This window comes from Falco peregrinus, chromosome 12, assembly GCF_023634155.1.
Source record: "Falco peregrinus isolate bFalPer1 chromosome 12, bFalPer1.pri, whole genome shotgun sequence".
Classification (NCBI taxonomy): Eukaryota; Metazoa; Chordata; class Aves; order Falconiformes; family Falconidae; genus Falco; species Falco peregrinus.
The window spans coordinates 28,336,407-28,355,614 of record NC_073732.1 but is presented as its reverse complement, the minus strand read 5'-3'; the positions used below and the strand labels follow the sequence as shown (position 1 = coordinate 28,355,614).

Sequence of the window (19,208 nt, the reverse complement as noted above, 5' to 3'; positions counted from 1 at the left end):
CTGAGAGAAGGCAAAGCTGCAACATGATTCCAATCAAGGTTAATTTTAAGAGAGACCTGTCAGGTGCAGGCACCCCTCCTCATCGGACTGCACACCAGCTTCTCCCCCTTCCTCAGAACAACTCCAGCACCAGGAAATAGGTCAGGGAAGTGGATGGACATTTAGGTTACGGCTGATGCCGGCGCTGAAGGAGGGGGTGCCAGCTCCCAGGGTGTCTATGGCTGCTTCCCAGGACCGACTGCAGTAAATAACATGGGAATAACGCACCTAACGCAGGGCAGAGCTGGAGCATGTGCCTGCAGCACTGCTGGGCTGGGGGAGCTCCTGGGGGTTCTGCCCTTGGCACTTCTAGATATATTTCCTAGTGCTGTCTGCTTCAGAATACTAGGTGTAACTGCAGTGTTTCAGGATGCCCCTTTGCTCAGTGGATCTCCTCTAGGCAGCCTGTCATGCTGGTGTAAGGAGGAACGGGTGCCGTGTGCTTGGGGCGTGCCAGCATCACCCCAGCACGTGCGGCAAGCGACGGAGCTCAGCTCAGCGTGATCCTCTGCAGCAGCCTTTGAATCAGAAGTTGCTTTTATTACAGTTTAAGCAAGCCAAAATGAACAACTAGAATTTATTTTTATTGTCTTGTGTTTTTCCCCATAGTGAGGTGACCACCTTTCCATTTCTCCATCTCCTGGTCAGGCAGTGGCCCTGCGGACGCGCAGGTGGGACAGCCGGCAGCCGGGCTTCCCCCGGTGCCGCTCGGTGCTGCTGCCTTGAAAGGTAGCTTTTGCGATGGCTAAACTGCCTGCTGGAGACGTGCTACTGCCTGATAAGCCTTCCCCCCCCCCCTCCCCCGCCGTGTTTTCAGTGTGCATTTTCAGAGTTGCTTGGCTTCATCCCCATGCCGGAAAGACTCTAGACAGCAACACAGCATTTCCATCATTTCAGCAGCACGGTTGCTGTTTTGTCCTGGGGTGTTTGTGAAGAACACGGGTGTCCTTAGTGTGTCCAGATAGGCATGACAAGGCTGCTGGGGGGAGCTGCTTACCCCGCCTGAGGCTGCACGGCCTGAGCAGCTCCCCCCACCAGCCCTCCATTCATTGCCCATCCCAGCTGGGGTGATGAAATGCACATTCACTGCAGAAAAAGACACCCTGTAGATTGCAAAAGTAATTATTCTTTTCCCCCCAAGGACCTAATAAGTGGTTATGCATTTGGCAATAAGTAACGATCCTCTTGCAAATCCTTTTGTTAATTGAATGGGCGCCATTCCAGTATGAAAGTGGTGGTTTGATGCCATTTGGGATGTGCTGGGAGATCAGGGACTACTTGCCTGGCCAGCACTGGTCCTGGGAAGGACAGCAAATCCTTGGCTTGGAAGTGCTTGGCGGTGCTTGGAGGTCACCTGAAGACTTGCTGGCGCCTTGCATTTAATTTACTAAACTGACATTATGCTGCTTGGAGGTACATCGTGCTCCTGCCTTGGGTGCAAAAAAATCCACAAAGTTAAGAAGCCTTTGCAGCGGGCTCTGGAAGTGAAAAGAACAATATTTTCCTGGTTAGTCCCAAGGGAGTGGAGGGGAAAATTAGAAAGCTAAAGAGTTGCCACAGTCCCTGGTTTTTGCTGGGCAGCACAGCGCTCTGCCTGCACCCCTGGGCAAACAGAACGGTCTCAAAGCCTGCTGTCCAAGACCTCCCGCTGGGAGAAGTCACCTTGTTCAGGTAAAAACCAGGTTCCAAAAGTCCTGAAATAATTTATTTTTTATTTTTTTTTAACTAGCAATGTAGGTTAGTAACTAAGTGGTGGAGTAAGTGCTGACACAACGGGTTTTGCTGAATCGCTTTCCCCAAAGAGGAGCCTGGCAGTGTGAAAAGGCAATGATAAAATTAATTGGGCTGAAGTTCATTTCTTAGTAATATGCTGCATTTCAGCAAATGATATTGTTCTGGGTGATGTGATAATTCTCCTCAGTGACTAATTCCAGCAGATGCCTCTCATCAGTTTGGGAGCACTGGTCAATGTGAAGAGTTTTCATTCCAATGCAGGGAGTGAGGTTTTGTGCCAGTTTTGCTGGATGTAGCTGATGGGATTCTTATCCTGTGCCACTCACTTTAGTAATTAGAAATGTTGTTGCAGCTGAAAGACAGAGTCTCAAGAGAAGAATTAAAATTCCTTTTTAAAAAAATACTGTCTGGGGAAGGTGAAATTTTAATAGTGCTTATCATTCAGTATTGGCTTATATAAGATAATCACTGATGGGTGCTTGGGGACACGGTTTAGCGGTGGGCTTGGCAGTGCTGGGTTAACTGTTGGACTCGATGGTCTTAGTGGTCTTTTCCAACCTGAACGGTTCTTTGATTCTGCAGAGACACTCAGCTCTCATTTAGTTTGCTCACAAAAGAGTGCAGGTCCCCATGCTGGCCGGAGAAGGGTACAGCTCTAGTGAAAGCCGGGGGCTCCAGGGCAAGCGGGCCGTTTGCTGGAGGGGTATGCACTGGGAGAAAGGTTTGCAACCAATGGAATCTGCTGTAACTCGTCTTTATTCTGACCCTCTGCCAGCTCATCTCAAAGAATCAGAAGTTATTGCACAATAATTAGTCATCCATCTGCCACAGCACATCCCAGAAAAGGGCGGAATGGAAGTATGTATTATTCAGCATCCAAGACCTTAGCAACATATTTCTTCATATAAGTTAATTTAGAGTTTTAAGCTGTTACAAGTAATGCTTGGGTGATATTTGACGTGTATGGATAGTGGAGTAATATATATAATTGTCTGAAATCTACTAGTCAACAAGCACAGCCAAGTTGGAAGAATGTAGCTTGGGCTGAGCTTTGCTTGGAATACACTTCTCGATCAGGTTATGCAAAGCACCTGGGAAAAAAAAAAAATAATCTGCCTTTTCTGTATGCCCAGGCTAGAAAATGAATATGGCAAAATGGAAAGCCGCTTGTTTGCCACGAGCTGCCAGCCTTGGTGCATTTCTCTAACTCTTCACCCTCCTTTATTTTATATTTTTACCATAGAAAAACTGGCCATAGTTGAAAACATTCTTTGGTTATTTAACCCTTTCTGCAGGGAGGCTGGTGCGTGGGCGGCAGCCGTGGCTCTGCTGAGGGCAGGCGGCAGCACCCAGGGCGCTTCCATCAGTGCCCCTGGTTCAGGCTCTGCCAGGGAGAGGATGTGCGCGGCCCAGTGCTGCTTCCCTCAAAAAACCCTGAAATACCACAGAAGGGAGAAAATTGTTGAGCAACCTGCAGCCATGTGCCGTCTGGTGTCCCTGAGCCTGGCACGGCGGCCCTGAATGCCTGAGGATACTGCCAGGCTCCCCAGGACGCTGCTGCTGCCGGGGATGGATTGCTCCATGTCAGGGGCTCCAGCCTTTGCCTTCAGGGGAATATAACCCCAAGAAAACCTCTTGTACTGTGCAATGGACCTTCGTGCAGCTCTAAAGTGTTTTAATCATATTTAATCAGGCTCAGTCTATTGCAGTACATTAATATAATGGTCATTTCTGGAGTCCCTCTTGTAAGCCACTGGCTTTCAGTAATCTGAGAAATGAAATAGATAACAGGGAAAAATTAAATTACCTGGTGTGGAGTGTGGGGTAGTGTGCTAGGCAATATGCTGGTGGATGCTCTCTATCCTCAGGGATAAGTGACTGATTAATGGAGCTGGGCACCCGGTAAGTTACATCCTCTTTGTAAGACATGGAAAGCTCTAGGTCTCAGTTTTGGTATTGATTCTTTCAAGTTATATTAAATGATGATTCATTTAATATTACATAGAGCTGGCTAACTCTTGCAAAGCTCTTTGGTAGCAGGCGGTGCCCGGGGGCTGTACCAGGGGTGCTGTTGGCTCTCGGCAGTGCGGGGCTGGCAGGCAGGTGCCTTGGACACCCACTTGGGAATGGCAGTTAGGTGGGAGTGTGTTCACGAGTTCCTCGCGATCGGATCTCTGCACAGTTTGTTCATGAACTCCTCATCAACAGACCTCTATATGATGTACATACTGCAAGAAATAAACAAATAGGGCTCTGAAACTGTGTGGGTTTTAGAAGTTGTTTGGAAAAGGCAGATTTTCTCCTTCAGTCCTTTTATTTAAAACCCCCACTTCTGCAGGGTGACGGTGCAGCCATGGCGAGGCCATAGCCGAGGGTCCCTGCTCTGGGGGCTCAGACACCTGGCAGTGCTGCCCGTGGGGAAGCCATCTCGCACACCTGTACCCTGCTGGCGTCTGGCTCAATTCTAATTAGAATTAAGCAAAGCAAGTGTATTTCCTGCACCAGTTTTGGTTTGGTTATTGTTTTAGCACATCCTGAAGGATCTGTAAGGTGACCATGAGGACCATCCCTGCAGAAGAGCAGGGCAGCATTTACAGTTTTGCAGCGTGCCTCCACGGGGCTGGATGCTGCTGCCTTATTTCTACCTTGGCCTGGCATGTGTTAGCAGAGCCAGCAGCCTGGCCTCTTCTGCCCGCTCTGCCCCGTGCTGTTACGCTCCCGGTTTCGGTCCCTCCTGGGTGGACGAAGCCCCTGGAGCCCAAGCCAGCAGGCATGGGGACGAAGCTGGTACCAGTTCTGGTACCAGAGGCAGCCTGGCTGAAAACTTGCCAGAATGATGTGTGTTAACTAAAAAACATTTAATGAGAATATTGATCAGTCTTCCTCAAGTGCAATTGCAAATGCAAATTAAGTTTTTCATGTGAAACCAGTGAAAATATGACAACTGTTTGCTAGATAAGCGCAGTGCTTTTGTTTTTGCAGATCATTTCCTTGCCAAGCTTCCAGCATTGTTATCAAAAAGAAACATTCCTCGTGGGTTTAGATGCACCCAAAAGAGCTACAAATGATCTGAAAAGTCTTTTCCAACCTAAATAATTCTATGATTCTACAAAATAGCTGCGGGGTTCATCGCTGCTGCTTCAGAGAGGACCACTCCTCAGCTGAGCTTGTGAGCATCCTGCTGCAGCAGGGCCTTGGCTCTTAATTGAAATTAATGCCACGGGAGCCCTGTTGGGAGATGCATCTGAACGCCAGCTCATTCCTGGGCTCTTCTCCCCGTGCTCCTGGGTGGCAGTGCTTGTTATCTTGCCAGTGTCCGTATCAGCCCAATTTACAGAGATGTAACGGAACTGCTGCAATCATAAGTAATTAGCCCAGCAGGAAACCTGTTTTCCAGCAGCTATTGAGATGAAGTGGAATGGCCGAGGGATGCGCACAGGCTCTGTTTATAATCAGAGCTTTTATGGCCCAATGAAACTTTTATTGGGACGTAACACAGAATTTCCCTGAGTGCATCCTGCTGTGCTGGGGAAGAATCATCGTGTGGAAGTCCAAAAATCAAGGATTTCTGACAGTATATTATGATAATCCTTGTGAAGGCCAGTCTTGGAGACTATTGCCTAAAACATCTGCACTGGATTTTGGGAAGGTAGCTGTGGAGGGACCGTGGTGACTGTAGTGAGGTCTGGTCTGTTAGAATAAATAAGGGCATGTTTGGGGTGGAAAAGCTCCAAGGGCAGAACTCTGCATTTCCCAGGCCCTGTTTCTGGTGTGGGATGCTGCCGGCTGCATTTTCAGTGCTTCCATGCAGCTTTCTGAAGTTTGGCTGATCTGCTTATATTGCATGCAAAGTCCTGCTGAGCACCTGTCAAAATGTCCAATGCGGTTAAAATTCTATCACACACACTGAAATCATACTTTTAATGTGCCTTCAGCCTGGAAGTGGTGATTTTTCCATCCTGCTGCATCTGACCTGTCGCCGGTGCTGCTCTGGCCACAGCTGCAGGGAGCTGAGGGAAAGCTGCTGGGGTAGGGGCAGCAGCGGCAGGGGGATACAGCGGCTGGTACTTAAGGGCTGTGCTGTGTTTGACACCCAGGAGCCAGGTTGGGTGCTGGCTTTGCTGGTGTGTAGGATGCTGGTGGGGTCTCCTTTGCAGCCACCCGTCTGAGGTCCCATAAGGCAGCACAGGGAGCTGCTGTCAGCCTGGCCTGGGAGAGGCTGTGTCTGCACCACTGGGAGAATGGTTCAGGCTTTGCATTTAATATTGCATGCAATTATGTAGCGGTGCTGCAATGCCGATCATTTGCACTGCCATGGCGAGCAGTGATAACTGTAAACTTCAGCTCATGGGTAGCATTGCGGCAGCATCGGGAACAAAGGCAGTTTGAGCTGCGTGGCCGTCCAAGAGCTCGGCGTGCCTGCCCACAGCACCTGGGGAAGCTGCCACGGGGCTGGTGGGGATGTCAAAATGTGCCAGCCCAAGGGGTGCCCTGGGAGAGGGGGGGGTCGGACAGCCAGGACCCTGCAGTGGGAAGAGCACACAGTGCTTTGTGCTGTGGAACAAATCATAGAATAGAGCTCTCCTCCCTGTCCCAGCCTGCAGCCAAGCACTGCCGAGCGCCTTCCACTGTGCGTAAACCTCCAAGTGCGATAAGGTGAAAATGTCCCCCGGTTACGTTGTGATTCACTGAGAACATCCTGGGGTCGCCGCCGGCCTCACAGCCTCGTCGTGTCCTTGCAGATGTGCCAGTCCCGCTGCTCGACAAAGCAAAGATGGGTTATTGGGATTGCAGAGGAGGGGGTAGCTGCAGAGGTCCATGCAGTGGTGAGGGGTGGTGCAGGCAGTGCAGCGGGGCAGCCTCCCCGGGCTCCCACCCGCTCGGGCACGGAGCCACCAAGCCTCCTCCCAGGGAGATAACTGGGATGGATTTGTTTTATCAGCTTTTTGGATTTATTTTATCAGCACTCAAAATTTAAAAGGCAATTTTGTAAGAAATTAAGGTTAAGATTGAGTAATACTCAGATTATTTATGTGAAAGATGAGATTTTTATATAGATCAATGGAAATTTCCAGTATACTTTTTTGGGGGGTAAAACCATGAACTTTGCAGCTGGTGATGGAAAAAAAGCATTTTCTTTGATAAAAAGCGCTGAAAGCTTTGACCTGCTAAAGCATGAACAGTGCAGGGATGGAGGCAGAGAAGATCTGCTCTACCTTTTACCCCGTGCTCAGCAGCTGACGTGGTCTCATTGCCTGTGCGGTGTGTGTTGTTTAATTAATGTATATGGCTATTGCAAGTACAGCCTGCTGCTGGGGTCTGAGCACAAGAAAGGCATGAAATTAAGACCTGTCATCTTAAAAGATTGACAGAGCCTGCTAGAATTTATGTGCGGCATATTGGTGTTACTGAAAATACACGTTTAGCTGGCAATCAGCTTAAATATAATGAAATGAGTAAGATGCTAATTGGTATTTGTCCAGTGGAATGCTCTGCTTTGGTAGAATGGCAGGGCAGAGCAATTAGTGTAAATAGCCTATGACTGTGGCCATCAAGAAGCAAAGTCTCAAGCCAGACTTGGCATAATGTTTCAAAGTTGCTTTGCTGTAAGGTGAATTCTTTTAAAAAAAAAAAAAAAAAAAAAAAAAGAGGAAAGCAGTGCATTCAGCTTGCGCCATGCTGGGGGGACCGGTCTGCATCAGCTTGAAATGTCTCATCCAACCCACACCCACGGGCCTCATTTTGTTTTTACTTTTTGGGCTGCAGAAGCATCTTTTTCCGGCTGGTTGCAGCAAGAGCCGTGCTGCTGCCCAGTGCAGGGAGCGGGGAGCACCAGCAAGGGCTTGTCCACCACCTGCACCACTGCATGGCCCCACAGCCCCTCGCTGCCTCCGCAGCGGGTCTCAGTGAAGTATTTTTTCCTTTTTGGAGGTTTCCACTCTGCTCACCACAGTGATGCGCATCATCCCACCCCTGCAAGGTCCTGGGCAAAGAAACAGACTGTTCAGGGCATGGAAACATGTATTTGTGTAGGAGCATAGAACATCTCCTGGCTTCTGCGCTTGCCTTGAGCATCCTGCTTGCTGTAGTTCTGTGTTTGGCTCTTGCCTTTATTTTGAACCCTGGGACGGATGCAGCAGCTCCTGGGATGGGGGCTACAGGGATCACAAGAAAAACAAAGCCAGCATGGTCCTGAGCATCTGTGTTAAAACAGATTTGCTTGATGAAGCGTTTTTGGCCAATTATTTAATGAGTGATTGTCATCTTCCTCGGGGGGGGGAAATGCATACGTATGTCTTGGCAAATAGCTGTGTCTGTAGCAGTTTGGTGGCACTGAAGCGGCACGGAGAGCCTGGCCAGAGGCTCGTGGCTGAGCCTGAGCGGCCGGCGCACCCCAGCACTGTCCTCTGACGAGGATGTCACATACCTCTTGTTTTATAAGCTCAGGATTTTCGTGATACAAAATTATGCTATTCTAGTATTTTTTATCTAGAAGTCATTATCTTGTTCAGGGAAACGAAATAAATCCCACATTTAAATACATATTTCTTTGGCAGAGGCTGTAACCCCTCCGAAGCTAAGCGGCTTGAGTTAATATGCTCTGTGGGACGTGCCAGCACAGAATGTGATTGTCCCTTTCTGTCCCCTCCCTGGCACCCAAGGGCATGGCCAGCTGTGACAGCAGGGACAGTGACCAGGACATGGGTGACAGTGACCTGGGCATATCCTCAGGACCAAGTCACACCATAGGGCAGAGCCAGCTGCTGGCTACAATGGGAAATCTCCAGACACATCTAGAACAAGATGTAAGATGCATCTCCTTGAAATAGCTGTGCCCAGCAAGAAGATGCTGTATGTCTATCAGAGAGAGAAATAATTCTGTTTTTTTCAGCCTTGCTTTGGGCTCTGGAATGCAAAGCTGGGCTCCAAAAGCTGAGCGGGTGCTGAGCCTGCACTGGGCTGGCTGCGCTGCTGAGGCAGAGCCCTGCGGGTGCCACCGCCAGCCTCCAGCCGCATCCCCCGGGCCCATGGAGGCACAGAGGGTGTCACGGACGAGGGCCCCACCACGGGGCACCTTGATGTCAGCAACCCCATGGCTTGTGCCCCCAGCTGACACCCTCTTTCCTAGGCATTTAACAGCGGTAATTAAAAGTCTGTAATACCAATTCACTGATTAGATGTCTGGAAATTCTCTCAAAGCCAAAATCCTGTATTTGAGACAGGGCCTTGCAGCAGTGGGTTCAGCTCGTTATTCCTTAGCTATGTGACTTCCACCCCCCCGGTCGGCCCTGCTCCCCCTCCCTCCAAACCTCGCGCTGAGGGGGCCATCTGCCCCGAACCTCTGCTGATGGCTGGGAGGTTGGGGGTTTGCTGTAGGATTAGCTGTTCATCCTCTCTTGGAAAATATCATGCAGTAACTTTCTTTACACTGATATAATGCTTTCCACCCTCAAAGCAATGTGCTGTATAAGTGTTAATGAGCCATTAGATAAATGAACTACAAGGAGATCGTCAGAAGGCATTCACCTTGTCACCCTGGGTGGTGGGTGGCCTTGGCTGGCTGCCAGCTGCCCACCCAGCCGCTCTCAGGCTCCCCCTCCTCAGCAGGATGGGGGTGGTGTAGAAAACCCACTGCTGCAGGGGAGGAAATTGAGGGTTTGTCATCCTGAGTTCAGAGCAGGTTCTCATCACCGCACCAGTGTGTCCAGCTTCTCTCTCTCTGCTACCGCTCCAGCTCCACCTTTGTGTGCCTTTGAGCAGGAGAAAGCCTGGGTGTCACCTGAGTGGCTGGGGGTCCCCAGAGCTAGTTCTGCCCCAAGGACAGGGCAGCAAGCAGGAGGTGGGCAAGAGGACCCCTGGAGGTGCCCCCACCCTTACCCTAGCCCACCTAGGATCCTGGGGGCAGCCTCAGGAGCAGGGTGCAGGGATGCCTGGGGGACCATTTCCCACCTGTGCAGGGCTGGGGAAGGGACAGCAGGGTGACTGCAGCTGCAGCCCTCACCCACCCACCCACGCTCACCCGGTGGGCACCTTCTCCTGTGGGTCTGCACCTGCGTTGTGCCCAAACCACCGGTCACTCCCTCCAGGGCTGCTCTGCTGGGTGGCAGCGAAGGGCAGGGGTCCTGGGGGTGACTCGCAGCTGCCCCATCCCTGCCTCGCCCTCCCACCGCCGCTGAACAGCTCGCCAGCCCGGGGGCGGCGGGGCTGCCTCCGGCACCCAGAGCTGGCGCCCCAGCAGAGGTGGCGGGGGCGGTGGGCACCGGGGCGCTGGGCAGCGGGGCGGCCGGCTGGGGGCTGGGCTGGCTGCTCCGGCTGCAGCCCCGCCGCAGCGGGGACCGCGGGGGCTACTTCGAAGACTTTGTGCTGCGGCTTGTTTGTCTGGCGATGCTTGGGGCAGAAGGGATTAACCCCGGCACTGCTGCGAGCGTGGGTTTGCAGGCGGCGGGTCCGGGTGCCAGAAACACGGGATTAACGTGCGAACTCACTGGCACACGGTAGCACAGCCATTTTTCTCCCCCTCCCCTGTATTTATTCCCCACGCACACACACGCGCTAATTAGCCCATTTTAGCACCGAATTGCTCCCCGCTATAAGAGGTCCTCTTGCTTAGCGATGCCGGCAGCTGTTTTGACGGGAGGCACCTGCCCGAAGCGCCTGCCTTCCCCCTGAGCACAAAGGAGGCCCGTCCCCAAGCTTCCCGCAGGATCCTGACGGGGCCATCCCGGGAGCTGCTGCAGAGCCGGACCGCGCCGCCCCCCACGCCCGCTGCCAGCCCCGGCGCTGGGTGGGCTGCGCTGGGTGGGCTGCAGCGGGCTGCTGCATCGGCGCGAAGGAGGACGGATGGATGTCGCCGGTCCGTAGGGGCTGGCCAGCGGGTGGATCTCCGGCCGGCGAGGCTGCCTGCTCAGCAGTTCATGGTCCAGCGGGCGCTGGAGCCAGCGCTTGCAGCATGCCTGCATCGATTTAAAACCAGCCACCAGAAGCAAGCCTGCATCGAGCCAGAGCGGCGGCCGCTGCTGGCGGTTCATCATGAAGGAACAGCTTTATGCCTCTGGGAGCACCTGACTGGATGGATGCTTTTGTCTCAGCTGCAGCAAATTTTGTGGGGGGAGACCTGAGAGCCAGCTGAAATCCGCTTGCGATTGCTTTGTCAAGTTCGGGGCTTCTCTTCTCCCGGCATTGCAGGGACGCAGCCCGGCTCCCCCGGAGACCCCCGCTGCCTCGGCTACTTCTGTGAGTTCAGGGTCGGCAGGACCCCTGGGCAGCGTCTGGGACCCAGCCCTGCGCTGCTGGGCAGCCTGCAGCCCGCGTCAGGCCGGCCGGGGGCTCTGGCTGCGACCTGGACGGTGGCTAACGGTGTACGGAGGGCGCGATGCAAGTGTCCATCGCCTGCACAGAGCACAACTTGAAGAGTCGAAATGGTGAAGACAGGCTCATCAGCAAGCAGAACACCACTACCCCAAACGTAGTGAATGCAGCCCGGGCAAAATTTCGGACAGTGGCTATTATTGCTCGCAGTTTGGGGACATTTACCCCTCAGCACCACATTTCATTAAAAGAATCCACTGCAAAGCAAACGGGCATGAAATATAGGTATGGTGACAGTATCATTCTTTGTTACCTTGCAGTGTGATAGCTCTTTACTTTGCCTTTAAAGAATTGCCTGCCTGGATGCATCTGATTTTGCAGAGGAGCTTTCCGCTAAGGTTATTAATAGATTTTTAAAGTTGTGCATAACTGAGTAGCATTTGGGTGTGACTGTTTTCACAGGCATATGTACATGTGATTTTATACAAAAAAACAGTTGCCTGGCTTAGATTATATACAGCATTGTGAATTTTCAGCAGTGGTAAGATGGTTTCCATTAAGTGTTTGATATAACTTATATTGGTACTAATGAGCAGAAAAATCAATTAGCAAAGCATGTTTGAGACTGGACAGGAAAAGTTAATTTGCAGTACGTTGTATGGAGCGAAGAGCATCTGCCTTGGGTACCATTTCATCACGGTGATCGCTTACTGACTTTCAAAGCCAATTTTAGGAGAAATGCAGAGGAAAAAAAAATAATCATGGGCATTCTTATAAAATGCCCTATGCATCTTGCAGGTTTTTATTCCTCCTAACCCAGGCAGGAAAAATAATGAATGGCTGTGACTTCAGTCTGAAGTGGTGGGTGTGGGCAGCTGCTGAGCTTCCCTGTCATGCCTTTAGCTGAGAACGAGAAGGGCTGGTATGCTGGGGCGGCTGGCTTTTGCCTCTTCGGGGTGTCCCTTTCAGCAACTAACGGGTGGGGTGGCAGGCGCTGGGGGAGGCAGCAGCCTGGCGATGCTCTGCACCCCTCCATGAGCAGCCCTGTGCAGAGCAGCCCGGTGGGCGGCACCGGGGGGCTCCATGGGCAGGGCAAGGGGTGCAGGGCTCTGGGCGATTTTAGCCATGCTCCTTCCCAGCCTATGGAATAATGGCCGATGCTCCTGCATGGCCATACCTGCTCCGGGGGAGCGGCACAGGGTGAGGATGCCATTCTGTAGTTACGCTGGTTTTATGGTCCTTGGGACTGATGCAAAGCCAGGCTGGCTCTAGCATGGTTACGCGAAACACAAGCATGTGTGCAGCCCAGCCCGAAGCTCGGTTTAGGCAATCCTGCAGTTCTGAAAATGTCATTATTAACTCTCCAGGAACCGCACAGGTGGGGTGTACAGCAGCAGGGTGACTGGGATGCTTGGGTGTTATTTGCTGTGAGTTGCTCGAATGGCTGATGAATAACGGGGTGGCTTTGCCCGAGGGGAAGCCTGGCCTTTCCGACTGCTCGTTCCTGTTGTTGGGCCGTGACCAACTTTTAGCAGGAGCGCTACACATTCCTGCCACTCGCTCCCCGGCATGGTGTCGGCAGAAGTGGTCCAGGCAGTGCTCCCGTAGCGAGCCTGTGGTGAGAGCAGAAATGCTCATTAATATCTCCCTGTGTGAGATGCTGGGGGTGCATGGTGGGGCAGGATCGGTGCTCCGGAGGGTTCCGGCGGGGCGGCAGTCCCAGCTCCTGGGTGTTGTGGGCTCTGCCCCAGCTGTGGGAAGTTTGATATTGGGGGGATGGTGGCAGATCCTGCCCAAGGAGAGGCAACTCTCAAAATCAGTATAACTTGTCCTTTAATCAGCCTCCCTGTGGAGCCGGGGCTGGTGGAGCAGTGCCCGCCAGGATCTCCCCATGAGCCCTCTCCCCTCCTGCAGCCCAGTCCAAGCCATTGCACGTCCCTGCCTCAGCTTCCCCCGTAAGCACGGCTGTGGTGTCCTGTCTTTGATCATGTAATTCACAGACATGATCTGTTACCAAGTCACTGCTTCTGCTCGTTAGGCTTATGGACAGAGTCTACTAATTGTCAGCAGTTATCTGCGCTGATTTCCCACGGGCTGCCAGTGCTATCAGTGTACCAACACGCCGGGTAATTGCAATTCTTTGCTACCCACATGACACCAACGCTCCTGCATCCTCTGAAGTTGGGCCTTTGTAAATCCTTTCTGGCTTGTTTCTAGATAAGGTTTCAATACCGAGGGCTGGGTTCTCCAGCTGGTTCAGCACAGCCCTGGCGGCTCCCCTGGCTTGGCTGCCTGGGACCTGGGGAACTGCATCAGGAATAGCAGCTTGGTGACGAGGTTGATGTTTTATCTTTATGACTAATCCCTGTTTCTGCTCCCAGATCTCCCCGTGTCTAGAGCTGATTTCTCCCCCAAGAAATGAAGTGGAGGGGAATCTGGAGGAAGAGCTGACTAAACCTCCAGGCTCAGCCGTGCTGCTGCTGAATTGAGATAACCTTTAGTTAGGGGAGATGCCCACCAGCGGCAATGGAGCTGATATTTCGTGTTCACCTCTGGGGATGGTTCCTCGGTCCTGGGGAAATCCAGTGCCCGGAGAAGCCGAAGGCTTTTCCCAACGGCTACAACAATAATCCTGTAGAGTCCTCAGCTCCCTTACATCTGAAGCTGAAGTCCTTCCCAATTAATCCTCTCCTTGAGTTATGTCTCTGGTGCTAAACTATACAGTGGGTGCTGCTTAAAATGACATGTTAGCTCAGCTGCCCCTTGTTTTAGGCTAAAAATACCGATAGCTGGTCCTGCTGAGACCCTGCGCGGTGCTGCCGCCCCCCTGGCAGGGCTGTCCGCGGCTCCTGCCCCGCTCCTGGGCTCTGCCCGACCCGGCGCTGCCACCCCCGGCTGCCAGGCACTCCCGGTGCCAGGGTGATTATGTAAAAGGGAGAGACAGTGACTACGCCTGTGACAGGGGATGGGGGCGGGAGAGGAGCCAGCTCAGGGGCTTTTCAGCAAATGACATGTTTCTGGACCCGTTCCAGCTCAGAGACCGAACTGGAAATGTAAAAGACAAAGTTTACGGGAATAAATATGTTCATCGGGGATCATCTGCAAATATTAGGACTCAGGTGTGTTCCCGCAGCGTTCGTGTGAGCAAACCTCTGCTTTGCATTTGCTAAATCTCATTTTGCATCCTTCCTGTCAGGTTGTGGCATCAGCCGGACGGGACCTCTGCTGTCACCGCCAGGGACAGCCCCAGCTGCCCCCTGCGTGCGGAAGGTGAACTGGGAGGGAGGCTGTTCCCTTTTATCCTTTTTAATGCTCCGGTTCAGTCCTACTAGTGAGCCTGCCCAGATGCTTGGGCAGAATATTTGGGATCACTTCAAGTCTTTCCTTGAAAATGATATAGTTGCAGTGCTTGGCTTGGAAAATTGCAATCTGCCACACCACTGCTGAAAACAAAGGATGTATTTTTGCATCCCTCCCAAGCACAGCACGGGAGGAGGGCTGGCAGGCTGGGTCCTCACCCGATCTGGACCATGAGAAGGTCACAGCCTGGGTTCTCCTCCCACCTAATTTGCTGTAATTTGAAAAAAAATTATTATCCCAATTCAAGGTGTCAGTAAAGTGGATGCAGCCCTGATCCTGGTGCATGGGGCTATTTGAGATGTTCCACGTTACCACAGAGAACAACTTCTCAAACTGAGACTGGTCCAGCCCGCCCATGCTTATACTGGCAGCCTTGCCATCACAGATGCGGCAGGGCAAGGCTTCGCCTCAGAGCATCCCGGCTCCCCGCCAGCCTGCTCCATGCCCAGGATGGGGCTCAGCTCCAGCTCCATCCGCTGCACTGCCGATTCGGGGCCATCAGCAGTTCAAAAATAGCCTTTTATGAGAGCTCTGCCTGTGCATGGGCATGAGGGATGCAATTTACAAAGCTCAACTATCTATTTGTGTTCATAAATAATTGATGGTGGCAGCTATGACTATTAACTCTAGTGTGAGCCTAAACAACAAAAAAAAATTAACCGCAAAGACAAGCTGGTGGAGTTAACAGTCCGTGCTCACCCTGCAGCTTGCACAGAGCCTGGAGCAAGGTGCAGAGAGGCTGGGCACCATCCTCTGGAGGGGAGACCCGTTCCTCCCACCCAAGGTGGAATGTCCAGCTCCATCTTACAAGCCAATCATGGCCACCATGCCCATGCCACCGCAGCACCGGGGGTCCTCCTGTGCCACAGAGGCCTCAGGGTGAGTGTTAACGATGGCTGGCAGAGCTAGAGGGAGGCAGCAGCAATTATAGCCCGTGCAGGGAGGCCAGGCTGGGAACCTCGTCCCTGCTCGGCCAGGTCTGCAAAGGACCTGCCCTGCTGCTGCAGGCGCCGTGGGGGCAAGTGCTGTCTCAGTCGCTGAACACTGGGTGTGCAAGGATGGCATGTCACAGTTTGCAGGGTCTGGAGCAGCTTTAGCAATGAAAGACCTTCCCCAGCCACCCATGCTGTGGAGCTCAGCTACCTGCTTAGCACCGGCTGCTGCTCTGGAGGGCCAAGCACCAGCATGAACCCGAATGCGCACGAAGGGTCTGGAGGAGACCAAGCTGGCCAAGCACACAGTGCTGCTGCCTGTCCACTTCCTTCTCCTGGAACACAAAGTACCTCTCAAAAATGTGGGTGCCCGTGTTTACAGCAACCCCAGTGCAGGGTGCCCTACTCAATATTTTTCTTAGGGCTTTTCCTGGCTTGCTGCCTGGGTGCTGCTGCTCACCAGGCTGCAGGCTGTGGGACCTTCCAGCGTCCCCAGTGGCACCACCACGAGGCGGTGCCCTGACCACATCTCAGCAGAGGTCATTCCATCCTGCTGGCTAAAAATGCATCAGCAGTTTGAAGGCATTTTTCTGCACTGTGTGCCTGAAATTCTGGGTTATTGTCAAAGTGCATTACGAAAGCGCTGCTAATGCATTGCATCGCAGCAGTGGGTGTGTTGCTCCGGTGGCTCCGGTGGGATGGCTCTCTTCCCCCTCCTGGAAAGGTGGCTGCAGGCTTGACTTAGCCAGGCTCAGAGCAGCACATACCAATTACAGACATTAAAGAGCACAATAAAAGTACTACAGCCCAAAGAATTCCCCATCCCCCTTTTCTACCTAGATAAATATCCGCTGATAAACGTAACTAAGATATGTAGCAAGTATCAAGCTCTCAGTCCTGTGGTTAACTCAGACTGTTCCAGCACTGTGGGCTGGCAGGTCCCAGCCCGGAGGGAAGCAATGCTCTGGAGCACCTTCCCTGCCAGGGTCAGGGTGGGCAGGAGAGCAAACCTGCTTGTGGGACACATCTCACAGCATCCCCCTCCCTGGAGACGTCCTTGTGTAGCTGCTGAGGAGGTGGAACACCTGCAGGGGGGACACGGGGCCCTGCAAAGACTCAGAGCCATGGCTGAGATGTGTGATTGCCATCAGGAAAATGACTTTTGCCTCGGTGGTCACCAGCGGTTTCTTCCACTCCTTTGTAGGAGTGACCTGTGGGGTAGAAGCAAAACTCACAATGCTTTTATTAGGGTGCAAATTTCTTACGTAGAAACGTGGTATGATTAACACTAGAATTGTGTTGTAGCTGTGGATTATTGTGCAGCTCCTGTGCAACGTGCCTGGCTGTACAGCTGGCACAAGTGTGGGCTTAGAAGGGTCAAAAGCAAGCTGCCAACCTGCCTGGTTTGGAAACGCACACAGGTCAGCCTGGGTTGCAAAATTAGTTTGGAAATAGAAGATAAAGCTCTTACACTTTTCAAGGGCTGTAAGGGAAAGCAGGCATTTCTTAGCAGTGTTTCAGGAGTTGGGTCTTCTTGGTTTTGTATCATACTACAAGCATTAACCACAATAACTACCTCATATATTTAGGAAGACATGCTTTATTTAAGTCTTGCTGCAATTATGAGTAGTTTTAAGCACTCACATGCAAATGGCACAATTATTTTTATATAAATCTACGTATTATTATGGTAGCTCTCCACATCAGGTTGATTTTTATGGCTCATTGTCTGATCTTTGTTTTACTGCTGTAAATTAGGAGTAATCCAGTGAACAGAATGGACTTACACTGAATTCACATTGCTTTTCCCCCCAGGACTGTAGCTTATAATGGCTACAAAGAAGGCAGGAATAACTCAAAGAAGGAGAAAAAGGAACCAGTTGAGTAAACAAAATCTGCGTTGATTTGTGCTGCTCTCGAATTCCTAATGGCTCTCCAGGAGTTTGTAGCTGCTAAGTAAGGCTGTGGGTTCCGTGTGGTCTGCGTTTTGCTTGTCTCATTACACTGATGCAAAAGCCGTGTTTAACATTGCAATGTTAAAACCAGCTTTAGATTTGAATACACATTTAGTTACCAGGTAAATGCTCAATATATGGTAGTGCATGGAGTTGGTCAATGTACGCTCACTCCCTGGCTTTCATGTCTCGTCAACAAAGACTTTGCAGATGTCTGGGCTGAGTGTAAGCACAGAAAATGTATCTCCTCTTCCAGGTTTCAGATAAAGCAAAGTTGTCTTTTCTGTTTGCCCAAGCTGACCGCCCAGGCGGTGCCTGCCTGGCTGAGCACGGCTGCTTCCCGGCTGCCCGCACCAGGCTTTGCTGCCGGAGGAGCGATGCCCAGCGCTGCAGTGCCTGCAGGCTCTGCCCCGCTCGCTGCTCCCCACCCGCAGCAAAGGGATTTCTTCTGCTCAGGGTCTCTCCTTCTGCCCCCTTTCCCCTGGAGACCCAGCCAGGCCAAGAACCTTCTACATTAACTTTAGTGACTTGCAAAATTGATTTATAGTGCTATTTGCAAGTATTCCAATATTCTTCATAAATGTTTCTAACCTATCAGGCACTTTGAAAACCTCTGTATGCCAGCTTAATTACAGACCCTCCATGAGGTCTAGCTCAGGGAGAAATATGTCACCGGTGGGAGCGGTGCTGGCTGGTGTCAGCCCAGTGCAGGGACTGCTGTACAGGAGGCGGGTGGCAGCACCTGGCATTCACCCTGCCCAGTTGCGCCGTGACCGTCCCCGCTTCCCCGGCTGTGTGGCATGCCAACTGTTTCTCATGACTCCCCACGGAGCAAGCTCTGGGGATGCTGGCTTGCCTGTCCCAGCCTCCAGGATGCTGTCCTGCAGTGCTGGTAGCACTGGGGGCACTGGGAGGGGACAGCAGCAAGCCAGGGCTTGGTCAGCCGTCGATTCCCACCCACCCATTTCAATCCCAAGAGAGAGCGATGAGCTAAGGAGAACAAGATTGAATTCAAGGGCAAACGGTGTTTTAAAGAGCGTGCTTTTCAGGTCAGTTTTGTTAAGCAGAAGCAAAATGATGATATTTTAAGGAAGCTTTTCAATAATGCAATGCTATTCTGGCGATGAGCCGCACAGCCTCTCAAAGCTCGCCAGCGGCCGGGCCGTGCAGGGCAGTGGTGCAAGGGCGCGGGAGCAGCCTGGGCAGCTGTCCCGGCCACCGGCGGGTGGCTGTCACAGCACTGCCGCTGCCTGTGCCCCCCGCAGCCGGGCTGCACTCTGCCGAGGCGGGGGGGCTGGTGGCTGTGCCCCTGGTGCAGGGCAGCTCCCTGGCTGCTGGTGGCTGCAGCAGGGTCCTGAGCGCCTGGCTGCTAAAACGCACCCTGCTCCGCTCTCCTTGTCCCCAACCATTCCCCGCAGCGTGGTATTTTCCATTTAAAATCTGCATGACAACGTTAATCTAATGCTTAAACGGATGGAAAAAAGATGTAATGCAGAAAACTGCTAATTTGATTACTTGTGAAGCGCACAGTTTAAGATATTTAAAATGTATTATTTTAGCATGGCTGCTTTGGCAAAATCCAATTTGAATTTCGAGCATGCTTATTTTTATTTTAGACTAACATTATAAAAGGCCATCTGTAGAACACGTTTGTTAAGATATTACTTCTCAGTAAGGAAAAGAAAACATCTGCATGCAACTCGATGTGAGCCCAGAGGTTACAGCTGGGGTGACATTTTGGCAGCTACAAGTCAGTGGGCATCTCTCTGCCTGGGGTCCGGCGTGTGCTGAGCACTGTGCCGGCAGAGGAATGACTCCCTGGAGCTGTTTCTGCAGGTCATGCTCCAGCAAAGCTTTCCTACGCTTCAGTGTTTGGAAA

At 52.1% G+C, this 19,208-nt stretch overlaps 1 protein-coding gene across 7 annotated transcripts in view; it reads left to right on the top strand.

The window, feature by feature from the left end:
* The window catches only part of KCNAB1 (potassium voltage-gated channel subfamily A regulatory beta subunit 1), a 72,527-nt gene that overhangs the window by 11,117 nt on the left and 42,202 nt on the right, over window positions 1–19,208 (top strand). The window contains exon 1 of one of the 7 annotated variants that reach the window (XM_055816800.1): window positions 10,209–11,367. The exons of 5 other annotated variants lie outside the window; for them this stretch is intronic. In XM_055816800.1, coding sequence (XP_055672775.1) covers window positions 11,147–11,367 — 221 coding nt within the window. In that variant the 5' untranslated portion in view covers window positions 10,209–11,146. Of the gene's footprint in view, window positions 1–10,208; window positions 11,368–19,208 lie in introns of those variants that run through there. One more of the 7 variants, XM_005228889.4, reaches the window with a different exon arrangement.